The sequence below is a fragment of the Eschrichtius robustus genome, chromosome 11, assembly GCF_028021215.1.
Source record: "Eschrichtius robustus isolate mEscRob2 chromosome 11, mEscRob2.pri, whole genome shotgun sequence".
NCBI classification, from domain to species: Eukaryota; Metazoa; Chordata; class Mammalia; order Artiodactyla; family Eschrichtiidae; genus Eschrichtius; species Eschrichtius robustus.
Genome location: NC_090834.1, coordinates 41454367 through 41480469, shown reverse-complemented (window position 1 = coordinate 41480469; position 26103 = coordinate 41454367). Strand labels below are relative to the sequence as shown.

The 26103-nt window shown below is 35.2% G+C and overlaps 1 protein-coding gene across 1 annotated transcript in view; it reads right to left on the bottom strand.

Moving 5' to 3' along the window:
- Positions 1 to 1268: 1268 nt before the first annotated feature.
- The window catches only part of SESN3 (sestrin 3), a 73433-nt gene continuing 48598 nt past the window's right edge, over positions 1269 to 26103 (bottom strand). Inside the window, exons 3-10 of the mRNA XM_068554524.1 lie at positions 24956 to 25153; positions 23308 to 23490; positions 21074 to 21310; positions 20383 to 20557; positions 14653 to 14771; positions 13635 to 13825; positions 11342 to 11486; positions 1269 to 9268 (exon numbers count right to left, since the gene is read on the bottom strand). Of these exons, the coding sequence (XP_068410625.1) occupies positions 9182 to 9268; positions 11342 to 11486; positions 13635 to 13825; positions 14653 to 14771; positions 20383 to 20557; positions 21074 to 21310; positions 23308 to 23490; positions 24956 to 25153 (1335 nt within the window). The 3' untranslated portion in view covers positions 1269 to 9181. The remainder of the gene's footprint in view (positions 9269 to 11341; positions 11487 to 13634; positions 13826 to 14652; positions 14772 to 20382; positions 20558 to 21073; positions 21311 to 23307; positions 23491 to 24955; positions 25154 to 26103) is intronic.

The window sequence follows — 26103 nt, the reverse complement described above, 5'->3', positions numbered from 1 at the left end:
GTATACAAGTGGCATCAGAAAGACAGAGTTCAGATTCCCACTGTGCTGATTCTAGGTGCCAACTCTTGGGCAAAGCTCTCAAGACTTAGTTTCCTCTTCTGTAAAATGTTATCATTTCTTTACAAAGTTATTATGAGGATTAAATGAGATCATATATGTGAAAAGATCAAATACACACATAAACAAGGAGTTTCATTTTACTTTTAAAAATGGCTCAAAGTTATTAATCAATTCCTAGGGAACTAGTGTCAAAAAGCTGGATTTTGAACTGGGGGAGAAGTGCAAACTTAGCTGTTGGCTGAGTTTGGTCTGATGTGTCCTGTCCTTTATCTCCCCCAGAGGTTGCATATTATTGAAAAAGACAGACTCTAATCAGCAAGAAGCTGGTTTTTGCTGATCTCCCAGTACAGCTGGACACATGGCACAAAGGGAGAGTTCTTGCCTTTGCTATGAATTTCTATGTAATCAGCGAGCTAGGAGAAATAAAAAGGGCTCTCCTTGGAATACCTTGCACAAAAGGCTTTGTACATCCTCTATAACTTTCCCAAAGACTATTTTACATTTCTACTTGGGAGTCTTACTATCACCTCACATTACACACGTATAAACCTCCCTCCCCCCAAATTCTCCTTCCTAACTCTTTATTTCAATTAGCAACAAGAGTATTCTCTGGGCTTTCTCATTTATTCGCTCAGAGTCATCACTGTACTGCATATTTCAAATACATTATTACACTTCACCTAATCTCAAACAACCATCTCAAGAAGGCATTATGCCCCTCAGATGGTGGTACAGAAATCGAGGTTCCTAGAGATCAAATTACTTAAGGTCACAAAGCTAGTAGAATGTGAAAAACGAGCTTTGAATTCAAGCTCTGACCGAAGGTTCAATGCCCCTTTCCTCATTCTACCTTACTATTTTTGGGTAATAAGAGATAATAGTGAAACTAATTTGCCTTTTGCTGAGATCACAATGGACATTTTCAAAGGTAACAATAACTGTACGTTTTGCACAACTTACACTATTGCAGTGTTCCATTAATGCAGTATCAAGTGATTGTAAGAAATATGCCAAGAAAACTGTGGGTCAGGAAGAAATAAGGGGAAAACAACGACTCTTACAATGCTGATGTCTTTCAGAATGCATGTCCAATAATTTAAGCAGAAACAAACCTAGGAAAGAATGCTACTCTAATATTAATTTAAATATATATACATAAAAGCAAACAGTGTTCAGTTTTGCCAATTTTATTGAACCAATAAAATTCCTACTAATAACAATGAAATAAATTTCTGCAAGTATAAATGTGATACAGTTTAACAAAACCCATTGTTCTGTACCTATAAATAGATTTTCAAAATGTCATAAAAAGTGCAGTTATGAATTGTTAACATGTTAATACACAGTTCCTTTATTTCAAATGCGTTTGCCTTGACTCACCAACAGTTCCTTCTGCATCTGTTCAAATAATATTACCCATCCCTCCAAAAAAAAAAAAAAAAGAGGCATTAAAGCACTAGAATATTACACAAAAACTGATCCATTCAGGTCAGCTTTAGTCAGAACTGTAGAATCAGCAACATAAGAAAAATAAAACCTAGTTATACATACAAAAAGCTTTCATGGGTTCTATAATCTTCTTAACTGCTGACTTATGCGGAGGGCATAATAGTTGAAAAGGCTTATATGGTTAACTAACTTAGACTATATCTACAGCAGGGTCTGATTTGCCAGAACAAGTTTAAAGTGGCTGTTTAGCAAGTTTGCTATTTTCAGAATTGAAACTATAAATGTAAGACCGCCATTTGACACTGAAAATTGTGTGAATCCGAAATTGCATCAATGATCTATTTGATAAAAGCTTATTCTAATTGAAAACCTTATATAGTAAGAGACTGATAGATATATAGCAGTCTTAAAGATCACGTCATCCGCCTCACGTTAGTCCAAAGTCACGTGCTTCGTAAAAAAAAATTACAGTAACAAAGCACAGGACTACAAAGGCAAAACATCACAGCTTCTGATTACATGGAATAAAAAGTACCAAGGAACGCAAAAGATAACTCTGTATTAATACTGATGAATTAAAGAACTATAACAGACGTTTCACAGCATGCTACATATATCACTCACAACGTAAGGATAAAATGATGTCTAAAATTGAAAGATAAGAAGTTGGCAATCTGATTTCATGTGCAATTCAGCTACAGAGTCTTAATATATACATTCATGATGTAGCTGCTCTGCAAAATCAGGTTAAAAAAAAAAAAGAGATTTCAAGTTCAAATCCTATTTCATAAGCTAAAGGATACATCCAGTTCTTCCATGACCAGGAAAGTTATTTTCAGGTTTGAAGGAGCTAATCCAAGTAGCAAGGCCATGTTCCAAGTTGACCTGACAGGGTTCTTTGTAACCTTGCTCCAACTGTGCATGTGGCTGTGAGTATTCTATTAGCATGGAGAAGATGCCAAACTGGCTTGTGGTTTGCTTTCTGTGTCTATCTTATCAGATTGAAAAGAGTAAATGTGAGGAGAAAGAGGAAGGGAAAAACTGCATTTTCTTTCCAGGGAAGATATATGGATGTAAAAGAAATTATCTGCAGTAGATATAGAGTTGGGATGACTTTCTTTCCTTGATGAACAAGGGTACCATTTAACGCTTACCCTTTATTTTAGCGAACCAGTGGAATTCAGAAAGGAGAGGACAGTCTCAACATTACGAAGGAAATTTCTTGGCTACCCAACTGATACATTTCCTTTATCCTACCTTTTGATCCTTCCTTATCAGATTTGGGAGTCAGTTGACAATTTGTAATGACTAACTCGAGAAAGAGACGTATAATCAGTTTCATTCAGTAAGTGTCATAATGCATATACTTAAGCTAATCAGCATTCATAAACAATATTTTAACATTAAAGACTAGAGAGTGTCTCTCCTTTTGATATTCTTTCTGTTAAAATTATACATTCATTTTCAAGAGGTTAAACTCAGGGGTGCAAGAAAATAGACTGTTTTAGCAAATTTACATACCAAAAATTACATTTATCATATTTAGACTTACTAACATTTGATGCTGTCCTATGAGCTGTAAAATGGGGTGTTTGTTCTAATGGCTATTTTATAGTATGCATTTTATTATTTCAAAGATTTCCACAAGCATTGAAAAGAATCAGATATGCATCCCCCCACCCACCGCCCCCAAATTCCTTCTGTTTTCAACTCTGGAATTCATGGTGGTGCAGTCATAATTAATTTAAAGCTAGAATGAACACTTCATGACATATGATTTAATAAAAACCATCCTTTCAGTCTCCATCATTCAAGTCTCATTTCTTAACTGGGCATCTATTCATTTCTGGGCCCTTAAAGGAATTGACTAGACTCTGTTATCAGGTTGGGTTGTTCATGAACGGGCGTGGAAGGCCATCCAAATACCACTGTAGATCATAATAATCTGTACTTTCAAACAAGGGGGGTTTGTCTTCAGGTCAGACAAGCGTCTGTAGATAAACACGCCCCACGTTAGAAGCCTGACAGTGTTCATCTATGGACCACACTGAGCGGGCACTGGCTATAGAGGAAGAACTGCTGCTTCTTCCTCTTCTGTGCGTTTCCTGTTCCTCAATGATACTGTCTGTATATACCGGAAGTGCAGCCATGGTTATACGGACTACGAAGGCAGTGCATTCCCTTTTCATCCCGTAGCTCATTTTCCCCCATGAGAATAGGGTAGGAATAGGGGTTAGAAGCTTAGTCTAACCTAGGGAAGCTTGATCAAACCATTATGTAGCCAATTTTATGGCATTTTATCTATATTATAAATCAAATGGTCTTCTGTGATCCAATGGGACCACCTAAACATCCTTTATCATATGTCCTTCTATTGGAAATGTGTTTCAAGACCCAAATGACACCAATAAAACAAATGTCTGAAACACCACCCATTCGTATGCCAGAAACTTCCTGTTCCATTGATAGGTTACAGATCAATCTGGATTGCTGGAGAATTTTCACTTTACATTCAAATAACTTGGACTAACCAAATATAGATCCAGGTTAAGATGGCAATTCAATCACTTTAAAATCCTGCTAAATGCTAAATTCTGCATGGTAGAAATAGTTCAATTTCTGTATCATGTATAAATATAAAGATTCCTACTTTGATAGAAGGCAAAAATCTTCTATGATTTATTTAAAATATGGAAGTAGTATTACTGAACAACGGAGAGTGAATCCATGAAAAGGTTGGATACTCTGAGTTTATAGGCTCTTTGGGGATGAGGTAGAGGAGAGCAAGATATTTTGGCAGCTGGGAGAGGGTAGAACAGTATGGGATGGACGAGATTACACGTGGTGCTGCATTAGATCTGGTAAGGTGTCTAGGGCAAAGGTTAGCCAAGATATAGCTAGATGGTAGAGGGATTTCGAGGGAGTTGGGACAAGTCATATTCCTCATGGATGGAGAAAAAGTAACTGGGGAAAGTAAATGCTGGTGACGATCAGCAGGTGGCTGGTGGTGTTTCATTTGGATTGTGAAAAGGCGCTCAGACCAAGATGGGCTGAGGGGAGGGGAAGAGAGCGAGCTTGGTAGAGGTCGAGGCACTTGGAGAAAGAGAAAGCAGGCGGAAAAGGACGGGCTGAATGTAGGCAGAAGCTCCCACAATAGGAAGTGCTCCTTTAGATTAGGTGTGTGATGCTGAGGGCAGTCACGCTCTTAGACTTATGGTCCATGTGTTCTTTGAAAGACCCTTCCTCACAGGGTTCTGCCTTGACAGGTACCTCTACCTCTATGATCCATTTCACCCCAGGTATTTTTGTTCTAGGTCTCACCTGAGTGGATACTACTAACGAAGCCAAATTAGCATGGAAGTAATCTACACATACGGGGGCACTGAAGTTCTGTTGACTGAGATGAATACATTCATGTTACAGTACTGTTTTAAGGAAAGATTATTTGATTCTCTGTCTCCAGAGGGATATAATCGGGAAACATAGTTTATGACTATGGCCACCTAGAATAGTTTCTGACTATGAAATTAGGTAACTTAAAACTCGATCTGAATAGAGGAGCCATATACCTTTCAGTTTGCTGTTGAATTATACTGTTAGCAAATTTCCTGTACTATTTATATAACATTATTGTTGCATAATTTTCACTTCATGCAAGACCGTCTATTTGCATAAAAGAAGAAAAAGTCCCCTTAGATAAAGAGAAGAGTTTAAGGTCTTGCTTTCCAGAGGAATGATTTAGAACTGTCTTTAAAACACAACATAAAACAAAACAAAAACCTCATTTTACTAGCACAGTGCAAATCATTTTTATAATATGCACTGAAATTCTTTTTTTCCCTGACGAATTGTCCTTAGAGTTTAAAAGAATCTTACCATCATATATGCATGCGCTCTGCATGAAAGTGGTGAACTATTTTTAAGTACAGATCTTTAATTGTTCGTTGATAATTTCATTTTGCTGTGGTATAAAGATCTAAGATTTTGGATTTAAAAACTCTATGAGGTGGGAAAAAAAGTTGCTCAGGAATAATGTTAACTAGTTGTTAGAAGCATTTAAAATTTTTAAGGGACTTAATTAATTAATTTATTTTGTATTGGGGTATATTTGTTTTACAATGTTGTGTTAGTTTCTACTGTACAGCGAAATGAAGTAGAGTTCCCTGTGCTACACAGCAGGTTCTCATTAGTTATCTATTTTACACATATTAGTTAGTGTATATAGGTCAATCCCAATTTAAGGGACTTTATAGTACAATTAGAATAGGGGCTCTGGTTCAAATACGATTTTGACATAAAGCTGACATCGAGTTTTCTGTTCTAAGACAGTCCTGTGTTGCTCTGTCACTATTATTTGGGTTTAAAGTCATAATTACAGGCCAAGGCCATGCCCCAGATTCCACACTAGCCATTCTTTATTTTAAAAAGTCCCCAAATGGGACAAAGATTCTTCCTGAGACTGAGATAGTATCCTTAGCTCAAAAAGGTGAAGAAATAATAAGTTGTCCCGTCTCAAAAGCCTGTTTTCCTCCAATTATCACAAGTCCATCTGAGGAAGCCTCATCAGAAGGCTCCAAGGAGGCACCTGCCTAGCCACTCCCGCAGTCAAGGGATTGGGTTCAAGATATACTTTCAGAGAGGAGAGTAGTTGGATTTTCCTAAGGTGATCTGAGAAATTGAGAGTTATAACTGGAAGTGGGAAAACTTGAAATTCAAAAGTAAACGGCTATCCACCAAGCATATACATGAGTGGATTATTAGACTATTTTGAAAATAATAAGCAACGGAGTTAGAGACTTCCCATTCACGTGTGCTTTTCTCACGCACACCTGCACATCTCAGTTTGGCACAATGCGAGCCCAAGGGGTGGGTTGGCAGATCGTATAGTCACATCAATACACCAATTGAACCAGATATCTCTTTTAAAAATATCACATTTTAATATAAAAGGCTATACTATAAATTACTACATAGTGAATTCAATACTCTGAAAAAATACCACCCTGGAAAACCGCATCAGAATTTCAAGTTTGCATTAGCTGAAGTTCACAGCAAACTCGCTGTACAATGGATTTCACAACCTGGAAGGCTGTGCGTGCTGCATCTTGGCAGGTGCTTTGGCACCTTCAAAGTCAACTTTTCTAGGCTGATTCAGTGAGGTTCATAAATATATTGTTTTGTTTTTGTTTCTAGTTCCAAGTCAACTGATTTTCCTGATTAGTGATGACACAGATCGATGCTGAGCTAGTAAGAAACCTTGCTAGGAAAGAGATCTAGTAAAGGCACTAATATTTCCATAACCCAACTCCAACTACCTACATTTCCGGGGGGCTGGGGGGAACACAAAAAACAAAAACTAAGTGGCCTTTTTAGTTACTTAAACCTTGTTTCCCCTTTTGGTCTAAAGCTCATATGGTGTTCTGTGAGAATTTCTCCTCCTTTTCAATATATAAAAATCATTTTTTATCCTGTAATACAGGTCACCTGCACAAAAACATAGGGATATTAACTGAAAGAATTCTAGTAAAAAAAAACAAGAAAAAAAAAGTCAAGAGTAAAGGATATCCTCAACTTGAAAGTTCTAAAATTAGGGAAGTCAAATGGACATGCATGTTGTCATTCGTATTTTGCCATTGCCCTAAAGACTTTCTTCGTGGTTAACACATATCTATATAATGTGATATGGCATAAAATCAACATATTGTATACGCAATAAACAAAACAGACTAGATCTGACATGAGTTCTTTGAATAATCTCTTTAAATAAACCACCCTGTCTTGAAAAAAATTAGCAATTTTTTTCCTCAAGTGGAAGATTTCAAACAAAATCCTGGAATCTAAAAATGCAGAACTATCTCATATTCATAGGTTTACAGTCATCTTTCTATTTTCTTATCTAGAACAAAGCCTAAAAGAAAGCAACCTAATGGATTGTACCAGAAAAGGATGATAAATGGAAGGGGAAAATAACTGAACAGAACACTAGTCCACAATTCTTTCATGAGAGAAGAAAAGTAAATCCTAGATAACAAGTAAGTCTAAAATGAAATCTTTGTGGGAACTCTAACGGAAAATTTTAACTATCTTATTCACTATGAAAAAATGGATCTGTTTTAAAACAATTAGCATGTTTGTGTAAAATTCAAGTCACCCTTAGTTAACCAAAAAGTGTTTAAGCAGTGCAGTCGTGTCCTACTGGATAGCTGTAAGCATCTCTTTAGGCACTTCACTGGTTCATTAACATAATATAAATTAAAGCTATAAACACATAACGTTGTGCTCTGTGAAGATAATCTAATCAAGTAACATAAACCAATGCAAAAATGTGACTTTTGGGATGCTTTTTCTTCCCTTAAGACTTGAGATCTTTTTTTAACCAGTTGTCCAAAGAGATTTTTCTGGGGAAGGGGATGCTTTGGCATTATGAAAGGAACATTGTTCAACCCCAGGAAGGTAAAAGCCTTGGGCGATAAAGAAATCTGAACCAAATTTCTTTATGGCTCTCTGTTAAAAGGACACTTCTGCAGTGACATAATAGGGGGAAAGTCTGTTGAGTATTTTTTTTAACATATTGCACTCTTTTGTTGTTGTCGTTCAATCACATTAATGCATAGAAACACAATTTTTACCTTTGAATAATAAACTGTTTTACCTATCATAAGAAAAACCATGGAAAATAAGTTCTAAAAGCCTAGCAGGAAAAAATATAGGTATATTAACCTTCCTCCGCTTACTGCAATATAGAAAACACTATGAGAAAAGAAAAATGTGCAAAGAAAATTTTTGGTCAGTCTTATGTGGGTACATGTTTATATGTGCCAACTAAATGAACTGCAAGTAGCCCTGCAAGCACTGATTATTTCTGATGACTGAGGATTACTGTCAGTGATAGAAAGGATTGTGCATAATTCCACTTTTAATATATACATCTGATATGGAAAACGGAAACTTCTGTTTCAGAAGAGAAAGAAACTAGCTGAATTTGGCATTTCAGTAGCATGCTATAGAATTCATCATGATCAATTTCACATTAAATTATGGACAATGGCTGTATCACATTTCATGTTATCGCCAATAGTAGTAAAAAAAAACCAAACAAATGAACAACAAAAAAAAAAATAAACAGTGCCTGACAAATAATCTCCTGGGGACACAGATGAGTGTCCTGTGAGCAGCTTAGTTCAACAGCGCATGCTTCTCCTCCACCAGATTTAGGAAACAACATTAAAATTCTAGAATGGCCAGAGGAGGTCATTCATTGCTGAATTCCAATATCTGAAAAACAATTGCTCGAGCAGATTGTAAGCGCTTTTCCATATTATAAAAAAAAAAAAAAAGGAAAGAACAAAAATACACATACACACAAACCCCAAAGCACTGAAGTTAAGCATTAACAAACCAGGTTCATGATTTATGATCAGTATCCAAAAACCCAACTATAAACAATGCCAAGTAGTGCTCCTCAGTATTATTTTTGCAATTGTTAGTCATGTTAAGCATCAAGAAAAAGAAAATAACATCATTGCACATTACAGCCGCCCCCAAAAAAACGGCTAAAACTTTGACACTAGAGAATTGAATAATGTTTGATGCTACATCACAAACAGCTTCTGATGTATATCCTATGTGAAAAGGTCTTTACACATATATGACATTTTCCCTGGATGATGCTTCAGGTCAAATGCCGAGTTATGGCACGAAGAGCATAGAGAAGCTCAGCTTGCATCCGTGCTTCCATTAGAAGTAAATTTACGTGAACCTAGAAATGAAAGTGTTACCAATTTAGTGACCATTATAAACAACTGAAAACAACTTTAATTTTTTTTTTCATATATCAGACATTCACAAATGTTTTTCATGGGTATTACAGACACATATACAAACACACATGCCTGGGCATATTCATGCATGTACATGATGTAATACTCATAAGAAAACTGCATTTATAAAAAAAAGTGAGCAGTAAAAATGACCCCTAAAGTCTTAAAAACGTCCAATAATTTTGTTAGGATAGATGTTATGTAAAGCCAGTCAACCTTTTGGGTTATAAAATAAAACTAATTTTTACAAATCACAATTTTCCTACAAATTACACGTTCTTCCAGTTGTAAAATTTTATATGGCTAAAACTCAGCCCCACGTTTCTTATAGCCTATGCTTATTCCTTGCAGAGCTTTTAAAAACATTTCTTACTATTTACAGGCATACCTCGTTTTATCATGCTTTGCTTTATGGCACTTTACAGATACTGTGTTTTTTACAAACTGAAGGTTTGTGACAACGCTGCGTCAAGCAAGTCTATGGGCGTCATTTTTCCAACAGCGTTTACTCGCTTTGTGTCTCTGTGTCATATTTGGGAATCCTCACAACATTTCAAACCCTCCACCAGCAAAAAGATTATGACTCACTGAAGGTTCAAATGATGGTTAGCACTTTTTAGTGATAAAGCATTTTTTTAAATTAAGGTAGGTATACTGTTTTTTAAGACATAATGCTATTATACACTTAATAGACTACAATATAGTGTAAACATAACTTTTATATGCACTGGGAAATCAAAAATTCATGTGACTCCCCTTATTGTGATATTCACTTTAGTGCAGTGGTCTGGAACCAAACCCATAATATCTTTGAGGTATGCCTGTACTTGGGAGATATTAAAGTGAAAATGTGAAGCCTAAAGCAGTTTGGAATTAGTGTCTGGTACTCAGATATGCATAGCTTGCCTAGAGTCTTTCAGATACAGCTGTGAACAAGCACCTAACTTTTTTGGGGGGGGGGGTTACAGCTCATCCGATAGGTTAAATTATATACCCACATATTTTCAAAATTTTACAAAGAAATATGTTGTGATATATTTAGATTATTTTGATATCTTTCTATAGGTTAGATGTATTGTTGGATCTATTCTCTTGATGAGTAAGGAGAATTTCTAGATACCACCTAGTAAAGGGAGAAAATCTAATGCAAACATATAAGCAGAGCATAGCGATCCATCTTGGAGAGATGCTGGAGGCAAATGGGTATTTATCTGATGTGTAATCGGCTCTAAGACTGTCTGCTAGGGATTGAGGTCATAACGTTCTTTATCAAAGTCATATGGTTATTGAGTGAATATTAGGACCCTAAAAAGGTTTTCTTACTCTCAAGCTTAGAAACTGTGATACAAATGGAAGATTCGTGGACTTTAAGGTCAAAGATCTAGGATTTATAGCCATACTTATACTGTACTAGTATATTGGTAAAGATCCTTAACATTTATTAGGTCTTAAATAAGGATTCCTATATATTTCAATCCAAAGAAATATCCTCATATAATAACATATTTGGCTCAAAGATCCAAATCCATTATATTGTCAAAATACCAAATTACCAAATTAGAATGAGAAACCCTTGTTCTAAGAGGGTAACTGTAATGGCTAGAGTGAAAGAATCTCTAAATGGATATGCCTTCTGGGCATACAATAATATACAATAATATACAATTATAGTTCACACAACATCTCTGAAGGTTTGATTTTTACTAGTAGGATGGTGGACAGTTTCCCAAATGTACTTTTAAAATATCAATATTCAGATCCAATCTTTCAAAGGTCAATGCTAAACTTTTACTTTATACAGCACACTGGACAAAATACATAACCAAAATTTACTTAATACTCAATAAAACCTAATTTAAAATCACTGAAAGAAAAACAGATGGCCAGATGATGCCACTTCCATTTCTTTGATGGAGCTAATTTATTAATATTTTCATGTATAATTTTTTCATAATCATTACTTCTTATATTGAATATTGGTCTACGGTAAAAGGTTTAGTCACGAAACACACCTTTTCTGAGTGTTTGAACTGACGCCAGTAACTATCATACATGCGCTTGGTAGTCCTCTCAGGATAGCAGGTCACTGTCTTAATGTAAACCTTCAGGCTTCGTTCAAGTAATTGATTAACTTCTCCATAATCATAGTCATCATACCTATAAGCAATATGACAACAAGATTTAGAATGACAGAATCAAAATCTCTGATTTCTAAAATTATACCAAGACACAATAATTATCTAGTAATTAAATACCAAAAGCTCATTCGTTAATTCACCTAACAAATAGTTACTGAGTGTCTATTATGTGCCACCATGTTACTCCCCTAGGTACTGGTGATACACAAATGAACAAAATAGACAAAAATCACTGGACCCGTGGAATTTAAATTCTACTGGAGAAAAAAGAAAGAAATGAAAAAGAAAACCATACAATGTATCAGATAGTGATAACTGCTATGGCGATAAAATGCAACTGGAGGCTGGGAGGGGAATCGTGATTTTAGATAGAGTGGGCAGGAAGGCTTCTCTGAGATGCTGACATTTGAGCCCTAACGCAGGAGTCTAGGGCTTCCCATTTCAAGGAAGAGAGGATAATCAGTTGCGTCCAATGCTACTGACTAGTCAAAGAAGATGCTACTGAGAACTGACCACGGCAAGGAGCTATGCAGAGGTCACGGACAACCTCAGTAAGAGCAGCTTTGTTGACGTAACAGGAGTAAAAGCCTGATACTGCAGTCGGTTCACAAGAGAATGGGAGATGAGAAAATGGTGACAGTAGACATACAAAGCTTTTTCAAAGAAGATTTGCTGTGCATGGGAGCAGAAACATGAGGCAACAGCCAGAGGGAAAAGAAGGATGAAGGAAGGATTTTTTTTTTTTTTTTGAGATGATGAGAGAAATAATAGCATGTTTATATACTGATGGGAAAGATCTGATTAAGAGAGTAAAGTTGATTATGCAGGAGGGAGAAGGGAGAATTGCTAGAACAGGGATCTTTTGAAGCTGAGAGGAGATGGGATTCTATGCCCAAGAGCAGAGGAGTGTAGAGAGTTCATCCATAATATGAGAGAAGAAAGAGCAAACAGGCACAGAGGCAGATACAAGGGTAAATGTAGGAGTGGGAGCTTGTGGGATTTCTCTTCTATAGTTTCTGTTACTTTCTAACCCAAACATAACACTTAGTTTAAAAAAAAAAAGCCTCCAGGATTTTATATAAACTTTATTTAGTAGCATCCAACAGAGAAATATAATCACCATAATATTTGTTATCTATAGTCTTGAATATAATAAGTATTTATTGCAACTGAATTAAAATCTATCAGTGTTTATTTTTCTTAATTAGGTTGGTACAATATCTGTTTTAAAGTGTGATGATTCTTTCTAGAATGGTAAATGGGCAAATAGCAGATTTATTATTTACCATTGTAATAGTGTCCTTTAGGTGGACTATTTCATTATTAGTTGATTTTTCAGGAAATTTGGGATTTTTTTAAAAGTTATAGAAACCACGTTGCTTAACAAATTGAATTTTAATTCCATTCCATAAAGGCTTTCTGATACTGTATCAGAAAGGATATAGTATAGAGTCAACTGAATGTATTCATTCAGTTGACTGAATGAGGATTTTCTTCAGTCAACTGAATGTATTCATTCAGTTGACTGAAGGGGATTTTCTCTTTCTACAAATCCCTCTCCATAAAAGTCTTCAAAACCCAGCTCAAAAAGGATGTTCTCCAAAAGAGCTTTCCTGATTAGACCATTCAGTCTCATTCACTCATTGACTCCCTGTCCTCTCAATTCTAATTTTCTAAATTTAGAGACCACTAATTTATATTGACTTACAGTTTCGTTTCAGTGTTCTTATGTGAGCTTATGTGAGCTTTATGAGGGAGGACTCTACCCTAGTTTTATTTATACCTTAATTACCACTCCTCCAAAAACTAACCAACCAGCACTTCTTATTGCTATCTAAAGGGACATAATATATACATTTTTAAATGTCCAGTTCATCCAGTAAGGATTCTCAAATTGAGTGATTCTCTCCTATCCCCAGTGATTACTGATATTCTTTTCCTTCCTTAGTAGATTCTAACTACTATAGTTATATATGCATGTTAAGATTCGTAACAGTTAAACAAAAAATAAATGCTTTTCTATAAGACAGAATTAATTTTTAAAAATCAGAAGTCCACATGTAATATCTTCTCCCCAGAAGCATATACTCCTCAATGGGATAGAAGTAAGACGCATGCCAGAATTTTCACTTAGAAACATATAAAACTGTCTCCATGATGACCATACCTGATTCCGAACATACAGTGAACGTAGTTAAATAAAGCTCTGCGCAGCATGGTTGTGTCAACATCCTCATGGGTGGCCATAGTGTTATAGGTGAGATTGTAGACCATGCGGAACTTCTCATCAAGAAGATGTCCAATGTCAGAATAAAGTCTGTTCACCAGGGAGAACCCATGATTTTCCCAGGTATAGTCCTAAAAAAATAAAATGTATCTCCAATTACAAAACGGTCACTCTCCATTTAAAGTCTATGTTTTTAAGTATAACTACTGAAGCAAGTTAAGTGGAGATATTTCAAAGTCTGTAATTCTTTCACTAATTCCAAGTTTGTAGCTTTACCAAGAACGCTTCACATCAGTTTGTAGATGGGAGTGCTGTGCTGTTTCCTCGGTGGGTCCAGGGTTTGGCACACTGGTGATGAACTCTGGTTACCTCCTGTGGTCAAGTACTATGCAAACTATGCCCTCATTTGGAAGGACCCCAGAAGACCTTGGAATATTCCTATGTGACTAAACCTACTCAGTGACACGGATGGTTAGCAGATCATATGAAGCAAGCACGGAGGAGTCTGTCTTTATTCACACTCATACTCTTTTTATGAACCACATCACTACTATGGCTCTTTTCTAGGGCTGGGGAGGGGGTGGCCCTTAAGCCCATAACTACTGATGTATATGATCTTATTACAAAATGCCTTTTTATTATAATGTGAACATATCACTCGATTTCCTCCCTACCCTCTCCAAAAAAAGGACATTATACAACTATCATGTAATAATGCAAGTAACTGAATAAAGCAGTTTCCTTTTGCCTTCTGAGGGGGTTAATGTTGAAATAATAATCCATCAACTGGGACATCAAATTAGACAAGGCTGAAAACTAGGTTAAATAAAGATATTTACAGATTCTATCGAAATGCTCTATTAATTTATTTAGAAGTCAATTATTTACATTTCAACATTTCACAATTAAAATGACAGTATCTCTTCTCCAGTTTCTCCGAATTAAAGGCATCTCATACCTGAGCTCGGAATGTTGGCAAATGCTCCTCTCCTCGTCTGGCAAAGTCTTCATACCCAAAACCAGGGTCTTCGATATATCGGGAGACATCAGATGTTATAATCATGTCATCCTCAAAATCTAAGGACAATAATGAACAATCTAGTGTTAAGGAAACCATACGGAGTCAGAACAAATGAATCAGCTTCATTTTCCTCCACTTTTTCGCTTAGCTTTTCCATGGCTTTCCAAAGTGACAATATTGACTACATGGCTTAAATTCACATAAAATATCTTTAGCTGAAGTTTTGAATACAATTTCATTACCAAATATTGGCAATCGTAACATTCAGCTGTAGTTACCCAGGCAAAAAATTGACTAAATATCTAAATAGTAGTAGTCAAGGATCAATACAAGTGTTTTACTTATTTAGAAAAGGAAGCTAGCACAGGCCTTTGAATATAAAGCTTAAAAAATTTTTTGATCTCTCCAGGGGATGAAGTAGGATGTGGGGAAAGAGAAGGGATGAAGGTGAAAGACCACTTAAAATTGAGTTTAATGTTAAGATGAATTTTATTAAAATTAGATGGTGTTTCATCTGGATGTATTCACAGTGAAAATTAGTTCAATAGAGTTCATTTTTAGCTTACAAAGAGGCATCCAGGGAGAACTGGTAAGGGCTCACAACAGGGAGGAAAGTAGACTTTTGGGTACCACTATTATTCCCTTAGTGGATTTGGGTGCTAGTTAAACAGGAAGGATCAGTTTGTGTGTAAAGTTCATTAAGTTTTACACCTAAGATACATGCGCTTTTCTGTGTATATGAAAACAACAAGGTATACAACATATGAAGTAAACAATGTGCTTCTGAGACTGTGATTAGAATATTATCAAAATGGCATTCAGAAAGACAGAAGACTATCATAATATTTTAAGACAGTTGACTTCTGTATAGTTGATAATATTAAAAATTTACCACTGAAAAATTGTAAATGCCCAATGCGTGTTAATTTGGTTTAAAGATAATTCTTTTTTAACTTATTTTTTTTTTCCTAGGTTACTCTGTCTTTATAATTACTCTTTTTCTGATTTCAAACACTAAAAGGGAATGAACAACCCTTATTTACTACCTTCTACTCTAGAAAATGAATACATATTTTTCAAAATAAAACACTAGTTTCTTCCACATAAAGAACAGTATTTTCCTAATAAGTGTTTTAATTAATATTAAATAATTTTAACATTTAATAAATAAATAAATATTAAATAATAGTAATGAAACAATTTTGTGGCATAATAAAAAGTTATAATCCTCAAGTGGACAGTCTTGAGAAGCTTAAAATACAAGTGCAATTACAGTAATTCATCTGAAAGACCTAATAGACCAGTAGTACCTGAATTATCTTTAATCTTTGCTATTCATGAAAATCCTAGCAATTATTCTTTTCTCATGAGTTTTGACCCGTCCTTAGTTCCCTTAGCATGGACTAATTAGGGTGCTTAATATAGGCAGGAAAGCTCAAGTGCCCAGGCTACCCAACCTAGGAAACAGCTTATTAAAATCTTATGTAACTTATTACACATAAAGAGAAGAAACTAGCATTTGTTGAGTACTTACAATATACCAGATACTATGCTATGTACTTAATATCTATTTTTTCATTGTTTCATTAATATGAAAAGGAATGTATACTTAAGAAATAAATATATACTTAAGAAATATATACTTAAGAAATATACTTAAGAAATAATATGAAAATAAATATATACTTAAGAAATAAAACTAACTGTAAGTTACTAATACCATTATCAGTACTGAGTGTCAGTAACGAATACAGTGTGGGTTAGTTTAAGATGATGTGGGAAACTTGTAAACATTAAACTACTTAAACTGATCTGAAGCTTTCAGGTGACCTGCAGTTCTCCGAAGAGAAAGCTCAGGCTTCTTCCCACCCAACCCCACAACCACTGCCCTGTCTCCTTGTGCTCCAGTCTCTGTTCAGATAAATAGAAACACTTAAAAAATGGTGTTTTCAATGCATTATCTCTTAACATGTATGGACGAGGTTTTATGCTTTCCTTAATTCAGTCCATCACATAATAAATATAAATGAAGCCAAAAATGTAAAATGTAGTAGCAATCACTGAGACTGCTATGAAAACTAGGAGTCTTATGGGTTAAACCAAGACCAGTGAGTGATAAATAAGTTCTATAAAATAGTTCCTCTCTTGAAGTGATCTTCCCCCCCACACTGTACAACCAGGTGGTCTCATTTGGCGGACATCGATCCTGGAGTTGACTATTACACAGCTGGCTCCTTTGACTTTGCTCTTAGCTTTTGTTTTGCTCATATATATTTCTAAGTTGTCATAGGAACTTTAAACATTTTAAAATAAACAATAAAGAGTAAAACCAAATATGATAGAATTTATCCTACAAATAATATCCATCTATTCATTTTCAAATTAGGAGTCAGTCAAGATTTGTTTTCTAGACAATTTTGTCCATAGAAGGAAATGTACAAAGTTCTCTCAAACTACAAATATTTTTTTCCTAAATTTACCTTAAGAAGTTAAATTAAAAAAAAAAAAATGTGTCTGATCGACAAATCTAAAAACTCTAATCTTAATTCTACCTAAACAAATATTTCAAACTCTGGACTAAAAATATTATTTTACATATTATCTGCATTCTTCTGCTCCTAAGATGTGGCTACTAATATACTACAGAAAATACTATGTTACAGCAATGGAACACCATTCTAACTTGGAAAAAAAAAATAACAATAAAAGCTAGTTAACTCTGTTATCAAGCTACAGAATTCTCCCCTTGTAGAACACTTTAAACATTTATTTTCTCCAAGAGGTTTGAAAAACTATTCTTAGAATCTCTACATGGAATCTGAAATGCTTTTATCACACTGATCAAACCAAGAAACTTGTTATAGGGAAAAATTAATTTCTATTTCCATTTTAAAACATAGTAAGTCTATAAAAATAACTCAATTAGCCACATACTGAGTCATTTTTCTGTTATCTTTGTGTGACCAGCAAATTTAGTACTGGGAATGGTGAAGAGTTAATAATGAAACAATTTATGTCCTTGAATAATTTATAAATGATGCAGCCTTTTCTGTTAAAATCAGAACATAATTTTTGGCTAGGGTCTAAGACTTGCTGGTCAAAATTCACTATAGAAGCTAGAAGTCCTTGCTCAAGGGTCCAAGAAAGTAAAGACTGGGATTCTAAAATATATTTTCAGTACTAAAAAAAAAAAACCTAAAAGAAATAAAACATTTATATGTCCTTTAAGCTCTAATGGTCTTAGAGAAGCTTTAAAAAATTAATGTCTATGCCATGTTTCACTGCTATTCAGCTCCAAGTATTTTCTAACCATTGTAACTTTTTCTTTCACTCTGTGCTATTTAGAAGTATACTGCTTAATTTCTAAACACTTGAGAAGTTTCCAGTTATTTTTGTTACTGATTTCTAGCTTACTTCCATTATAGTCAAAAGTTATGATCCATGAAGTTTTAATCTCAAAATTTGTTGATATTTGTTTTATTAACCGTATATGGTTGACATTGGGAAATTTTCTATGTGCACTTGAAAAAATGGTATATGTTGCAGTTTGGGATATAGTGTTTTATACATGTCAATTAGCTAAAGTGTGCTATATAAGTTAAATACTCTCTGGATTTTTGTCTACTTACTCTTTCAGTTATAAAGAGATGTATATTAAAATTTTTCATACATACACACAAAAATTAATGTCTAAAAGCGAATAGATATTACTAACCTTAATACAATCACATTTTAAAATATTGGTTTACCTAGAAGGCTCATTACTTTCCTCTGTCCCATTTGTTTTCCCTGGATGATTTTTATAAATAACCTTTTGATTTTAACTCCCAAATATATGCTGATAACTTCCAAAACTTTATCTTGAGCTTAAAACCCTCTCCTGCTCAACGCTTGCTGCTCCAAGTGTGGTTTGCTGACCAGCAGGCACAGGCATCACTTAGAGACGTGATAGAAATGAGGCTTCTCAAGTCCTCGCCCAGATGGACCAAATACAAATCTGCATTTCAACAAGATTCCTCAGTGACTCAAGTGCACATTAAAGTTTGAGAAGCACTGTACTAGATGTATCCAGACTGGAAGCTTTAGAGACATTGCAACTCAACATGTCCAAAATAGGGCAGGTTACGTGCTCTGTAAGGTTAGAAAGGTCATCATGATAAGGCTTCTGCCTACCTAATCAGCTTCCTCCTCACATTACCTACCTCGTGAGTTACGTCCTAATGCAGAACCACTTGCTTCTGCACCTACCATCCTGTTTCCTTACCACCGTGCCTTGGCTCAGGCAGGTATGCTGTTCACCACCAACTCCCCATCCCCCAGCCACCGTCAGACTCCCTTGCACTCCAGTCTCTAAGATTTAGCTTCGAGCCAAGCAGCTGGAGGAAGTCCTCCTCTAGGACCCCTTCTGTCCACACTCCTCCCCCACCACGACTGGGTCCATATACCCTTCACATTCTGCCATGTATTGTAATTATTTATTTCTCTCCCACTAGCAAGGAGAGCCCCCCAGAGGGCAGGAATCATGCCTTATTTAGCCTGGAAACCTTAGTACCTACCACCCTGCTGAGATTACATAGGGTACAATAAATGTTTGTAGTATGAATAGTAAATCAATAACCAAAACAATAAGCTTCTTTATATTTGGCATTTCCTCCTGGTTAGAAGCTCTGAGAAATTATTACTAAATATACTCAATTTGGTAGATAAAATCTTTCATAAAAAAAAAAATCATCGGGGAAATGATAAAAGGGGTTCTTGTTCTTCCTGGTAAAAATTCTGAGAGCTATTGGTCAACGCCATATTTAACAAACAAGTCATGGCCAAATCAATTACCTTCAGGATTTATGAGACTGACTAGCTTTATGACTAGTTATTTTGAAGCCCTCTTTTAAACCAAGGGAACTCTAAAAATAAATGTTATGTAGATTGATGACTTTGAAGGGTTTAAGCTTTCAAAGTCTATTGAGTCTATGCTATTTTAATAACATTTACTATGTGGTGTTCAATATCTTTTTTAGTCATAATTGGAAAGTTTCCCTCCTATTTCAAAGTCTCTCAGAGTATTAGGAAAAAAATGTGTTTTTAAGACTAGAGCAAAGAAGCCTAGCTTTTAATACAGAATGAATTCCTCCAAATTCAACCTAAGAAAATGACCTAAATAATATATTCTTATAAAATTCCAAAGGTTTCTCCAAAGAAATGCAAATGCAAGTGCAGTGTAATTTTAGAACTAATCTGGAAAAAAGTGGCAGTGTGAGAACAATCCTCCCACATAACTCCCCACCCACAAAAAAGGCAGAGATATTTCTTACAAATGACATCTGTCGAAACAGAATTATACTTATCATTAAAAAAAATTACAAAAGTAGGATGGATTAAATATTCCTATCTAACCTTATAAGCAACTGGTCTGCTCTGAAAAACATTTTATCCAGGATAGAATATGAACTACAAAACTGAAGTACCTCTCAACTGAATCTGAAATATATTCAAAGATACACCAACATAAGAGGGGAAGCAATGGCATCAGGGTCAGGTAGAGGAGAACTAAATGAAAGGAACATGGTAGTAAAATCATTTCGACATATCCATATGGAAAATACTGAAGGTGGTCTGTCAGGGTTCTAAGAACAACTAAAAGGCAAAGACAGTGAAATAAAAAAGCACCTGAATGAGGAAATGAATGAAAAGTATCTCCAGAGACCACAAAAAGACTTTCTTTCTTCTCCTTCTCAAAGCGAGTGGTCATTTCTTCCTGAGATGCCTCTTCATCTTCCCTTTCTTCTTGAAGCCTTTTCATTCTTTCCATTAAGGCCTCTAGCTCACTTAGAGAATCGACGATCTGGAGCCAGAGAAGATAATATTGGGTGTTATTAATATTAAAAGTTGTTCCAGTCAATGTCTCCATCTCCCAATGTCACCTTATGCATAGTGGCACTAGCAGAGTTATTAAGTTCCTAAGTGGGTTTTCCAGGAACTCCAAAGAAAATCATATGACAAAATCAAACATTTTCAGAAGTGTAGTGTTTTTGCTTCAGCTATAAATACAGAAAGGTTATATGAATGGATTTATTTAATCTAGAATTCTAGAATTTGGTATATGTTAAATTACATTATCACTTATTTTGAAAATTGAGGCAGCCTTATGATTTGTAATATGATTTGTAATCTATTTGCTTTAAAAGTTTCCTTAAGACAATTCAGAACTTCAGGTACAGGTTAAATTTTTACAGTAATAAAAATTATATGAAATATTTCAAGTACATAATATCCTGTTTAATCAGATAAATTCTCTAGATATTTTTAACGTAGCAAGTTAAAAGGCAAAGTAGTAAAGAAAACAGTTAGGAAAACTAACCCCAAAGTTGCTGCCTGTTAGAGATGCATTCTCTATGTTGTTGTCATTAGCGAGATCACACACACAGAAATTGTTGACTGATATTAGCCTGAATCCATTGGAGATTTCTGGATCTCTTTCTGGATTGATGCCACTACCAAAAACAAAGCTTGCCAAAGCATGATAATGTGCCAGTAGGACCACAGCATGTACCAGTTCGGGCAGAGACCAATTATTTTCTCCAGTTTTGACAAGTTTCTGAAATGAGAAAGCAAATCAGAGTAAAAGTGAAAATCATAGAATGCTACAAAGCAATTTTAGAAAGTATGGAAAATCTATAAAATTTCACATGTCCATTTATAATACTTAAAATTCCCTTTAAAAATGTTCCATATATTAAAGATACAGCTTTGCTCAAACAATGTTACATTAAACCTATCAAACCTAACAGCAGAAGTACATCGTGGCTTCTCTGAAATTCCTTATATACACAATGCAACTTCTGCTTCCAAAGCACTTTTAAATATTATGCTATTTCAATAAGGTATTTTAGAGAATCCAAGAACACTGAAGCTACCTTAAGTAGGGAAGGGACTTTAAAGATTCTCTAGCAAAATCATTCATTTTAAGGTTTTAAGGTAGAGACTCTACCTTAAAAATCACATAAAAATTTATTCAGTAAGTTAACTTTTAGTTATCTTCTCTGACGGAGGAAGAACCTATAGCAGATGAGAGAAACTGTAGAATACTAGCTCACATTTGAAAGGACATAAAGAATATCAAAGCACTTTTTTATATGTTATTTTACTGGCTCCGCCAGATGAATGATGGAATCATAAGTGAAGCCATTAAAAGCAGTAATCCCTCCAATACCAATTCCAGCTGTTAATCCGTCAGGGATCCTCTCCCATCCGTCTCTGTCTATCTGTCTGTCTGTCTCTTTCTCAGCGCGTGTGGATGCATGGGGATATGTCCTGCTGCGCCTTCACCCCACCACCCCACCACAAATGTAAAACTTTCATTTGTTTCACTTCACAGCTAAAACCCAAAACCAAAAAACTGCTTTTGCCTTACTCTCCATTATTTAACTATATACAAATTTAATATATTACCAAAAGCTCAGGGGAAAAAAGGGAAAATCAATCATATTCTACCACTCTAATGTAACTTTTACATATCTTCTTTTATTTTCATAAGTAGTAGTATTATAATCCGAGTATACCTACATTTTTCTCTGCTTTTCAAACTTTTTGAAAAGTGCGATGCTCATGAAGCATGGGCTATATTGTAGCCCAGAACTACATCTCCATTCCCTTACATGTTCAAATTGCTATAACTTTGTTCATATTTTTGTAAACAATCCCTAATAGATAATAAAAGTCTGAGAGTACGCACACTGACAAAAGCTAAGTTTGGTTTAACTGGGCAAACAACTAACAAAACGAGGAAAAAACAAAACAAAACAAAACCAAACCAAGGACATTTCTACGCATTAGAGGCAGGGATTTTAAATACCTAAGGCTTCTACTGATAATGATTTAGATGATGACTCCTACTTATTGAATAGTGACCAAGTGCCAAGGACAGTGCTAAGCATATTATACAACAACCTCACCCTGGAGGCCTTTCACAGACACTCCTTTTGCAGGGCAAGTGCTCCAGTCAATCACAGTTCTCTTTCTTATCTAAGTTCTAGTTTCTAGAGGCATGTAAGCATACACACATCAGTTGGCAAATCATTTTTATTTGCAAAACCATTTTTTCAAAATCTTAAAATTATGAAATGTTAGAACTAGAAAAGAGTTTAGAACTCATTTAATCTAGGCCCCTCATTTTATAGAAAGGTGAACTACCCAGGCCCACAGAAGTTAACTTACTAAAGGTCACAAACTTGTGGGTAACAGAGTTAAAAGACTAGAACCCAGGTATCTTATCCTGCTAGTGCATTTTCTTTGTTCTACCTACTGCTTGAAAACAGGAATCAACTTTGCTTATAGCTACTCGCTAAAGCACTAGTACAAGCTAATTACTGATTACTTGAAGAGAAATATTCATTTACATTTAAATTAAACCCACTGACTTTCTAAATTTATCTTTCCTACACATATTAATACACTATTTTTTTTTATTTTTCAAGTTCCTAATATGCAAGTATTCAAAATTAGGTCTTAAGTAAAATACTTAACTAAAAAATTAACTCTTAGTGAGAATCGTTAGTAAACTATTTTTTTTTCCCCGAAAGAAACACTCGGTACCTGAATGTGCTCTTTTGTGATCAGCCAGGGTCGGTGTGCTAACAGCTTGTTTATTTCATTAAGATTTTTCAGTCTTTGTGGTACATATTCCAAACCATTCAACCACTCAGCAATACCTCCTGTCTTTAAAAATTCATCCACATGCATGTTTATTAAGTAAGAACACTGATGTCTAGCTGCAGCCTAAAACACAAAGAAAAAAGTTAGTGGATAAAATAGTTATGGTATGGTCTTATTCTACTATTACTAAGCCAATCACTGAGATAGAGATAATTTTTATAGCTAATAACTCTTTTCTTACAGAATCCTCTTCCTAAAACTTTCATCACAATGCTGTCATAGATTCTTGAATCAATATATAAAGCTGATACTTTATATAAGCAAATGTCACAAGAAGCCAATTACTTCCCATCCAGAAGTGGTACGGGTCAACCTAGAACTCATTTTCTATTTATGTTAAGGAAATACATGTTCATTTCATTATGGTAAATGATATCAACTGTATTCTACTTAAAACGCAACAAAATCTCATTAACTTGTACTGTACCAATTCAGAATGTATGCTAATTTGAGTATTTCTCGTACTCCCTTTGAGGTAACTGTGAATCAGCCTTATCTGTGCCCATCCTCCTATCGAGATGAAACTGAAGCTCACTGAACCTTTGTTTCATTTGCAAGCCAGAAATCAGCCTTGATAAGTTGGTAAATCCATGCAAAACAGACTTTTCACCTCTCATTTCCTCAGGGCTGCTTCTCAATTAAACAGTATTGTTTTATTCTATTTTCTACATCTTATTTCTCTCTTCATTGGTGACCATTCTAAGTTGGCTTTCGGCCTCACTGTCATCAAAACCTTAAGCTGAGTAATCTTTGTCAAGTTCATCATTTAACAAAACACAGGATGCAGCCCTTTTTTGTTGTTTAAGACTTCAGTGAGAGCATAAACAAATTAAACTGGATAAAAACGAACTCTTGGCTGGCTCTGCTCACTCTGCCAGCCCAGCAGTTCCACTAACCTCTCCAAATATATAGCACTTGCATCTTGTCTTCTTCTTCTTTTCTCCAGCAACAGTCCAACTGTAGCACTGCTTCTACCCTTCTTACTCCTGCTGCCTATCATACCAATTTATAATTCTCCCCACCCCCCCAAACATTAACTAGCTAACTAGTTTGTACCAAGTACTAAACTTAGAAGTATTAGAGTTCACTTAAGAATTCTTCTCTTATCCAGAGCCTCCTTTGGTGCTGGCTGATACTTTCCTCTTATTTGGCCAAATTAGTGATGTTCATCTTGTAAAGAATGACTAAAATGGCACAAACAACCTGTTTTATATTAATAATAAAAGGAAGCTATCAGGAGCAAAAACAAAACTTGTGGGCTACTAGAGATATTACTTTGGACCCTACAAGCATCTTTAATCATAAGAGATTAAACATGGAAAATGACTTTACTAATAATTAAATGAGAAACATTCAGTACATTAAGTGGCTTAAAGCATTCAAAATGTATCCAATGGACTTGGGATCCAAAAGTTCACAGGCTTTTTCTGTTCTTATTTCTACCTAATTATACTTAGCTGTGCACACACATATAATACTAGGAGGGAGAGGGACCAAGTGAGGATGATGTCACGTGAACACAGCGCACCATGATGGCGATGTAGTGCCGGTGCGGTAGAGGAAGGGGGCCGTCCATGCGCAGCATGTAGAACTGGCTCCTCAGGAAGGACTCCAGGTACTGCGTGTGCAGACTCATGACCTGGGTGATGTTGTCCAGGCGACCGGATGTAGAGTATTCTTCCACAAGAAAGTTAGTACGTTCATCCACTGTGTTGGCTTGGACAACCTTCCAATCAAGAAACAAAACAATATCATGATTTTTGTAAACACACTCTTGGTTTACATACATTATGCCACGACTGGAGCAAATGAATGTTCTTTTTATATGAACAGACACTGAAATTAGGTAGTTGCTCATATTAGAAACCGAAATGAAAAAGAAAGCCCATGCATTTTTGGCTCTGGGACCACAATTTATTAAACAACAAATGTCAAATTATCAAACATTATACACACAGCTATGAAATTGGAGAAAAGAAGCTCCCATCTGCTTTGCCAGGCACATAAGGCAAAATTGGGGAGGCAAAAGCACTGGCATCTGATTACATATATTTACAATTTTATCTCAATAGCTTATGAAGATACTTAATCATTAATCACTATATCTGAAGACAAGTATTTTCAGACTGATCCTTTGCTTGTTTTCATTATTCAACATAAAAAAAGCTTTCTGCAGTCTTTTTAGGGACAAAGAAAAATATGATAATTTGTAGGAAAGTGTTAATTGAAAAATTAATAAGGACACTAGAATTCCTATTTTGAGCCTATCATATTAATTACTAAAAACAAGGTAAATTATTACAATGAACATGCTGCATTGGAGAGAATCAAAAGAGCTTTCTCAAAAATAGATTATTTACATATAGCTTTATAAACAGTGACAGCTCGGGCGTCATACCAAGAATTGGCTACGAAGGTGTTAAGAGCTTATTAGCACCTCTTAAAAGGACCCTGCTCTGTGGGAATTAATGGACATCAGATGTGTATTTCTCAGATTGGTTCATTATTTATTGGTATTTTAGAATTAGAGTTCTAGACCTAAGAAGAATGTGTCCCTTATTTTAGATAAGGAAACAGACTCAAGATTAAATTCAACTCATACAGCTACTTAATAGCAGAGACCGGTCTAAAATCTAATCTCCTAAAGTCCAGACTCATGGTCTTTCCAAAGATCCA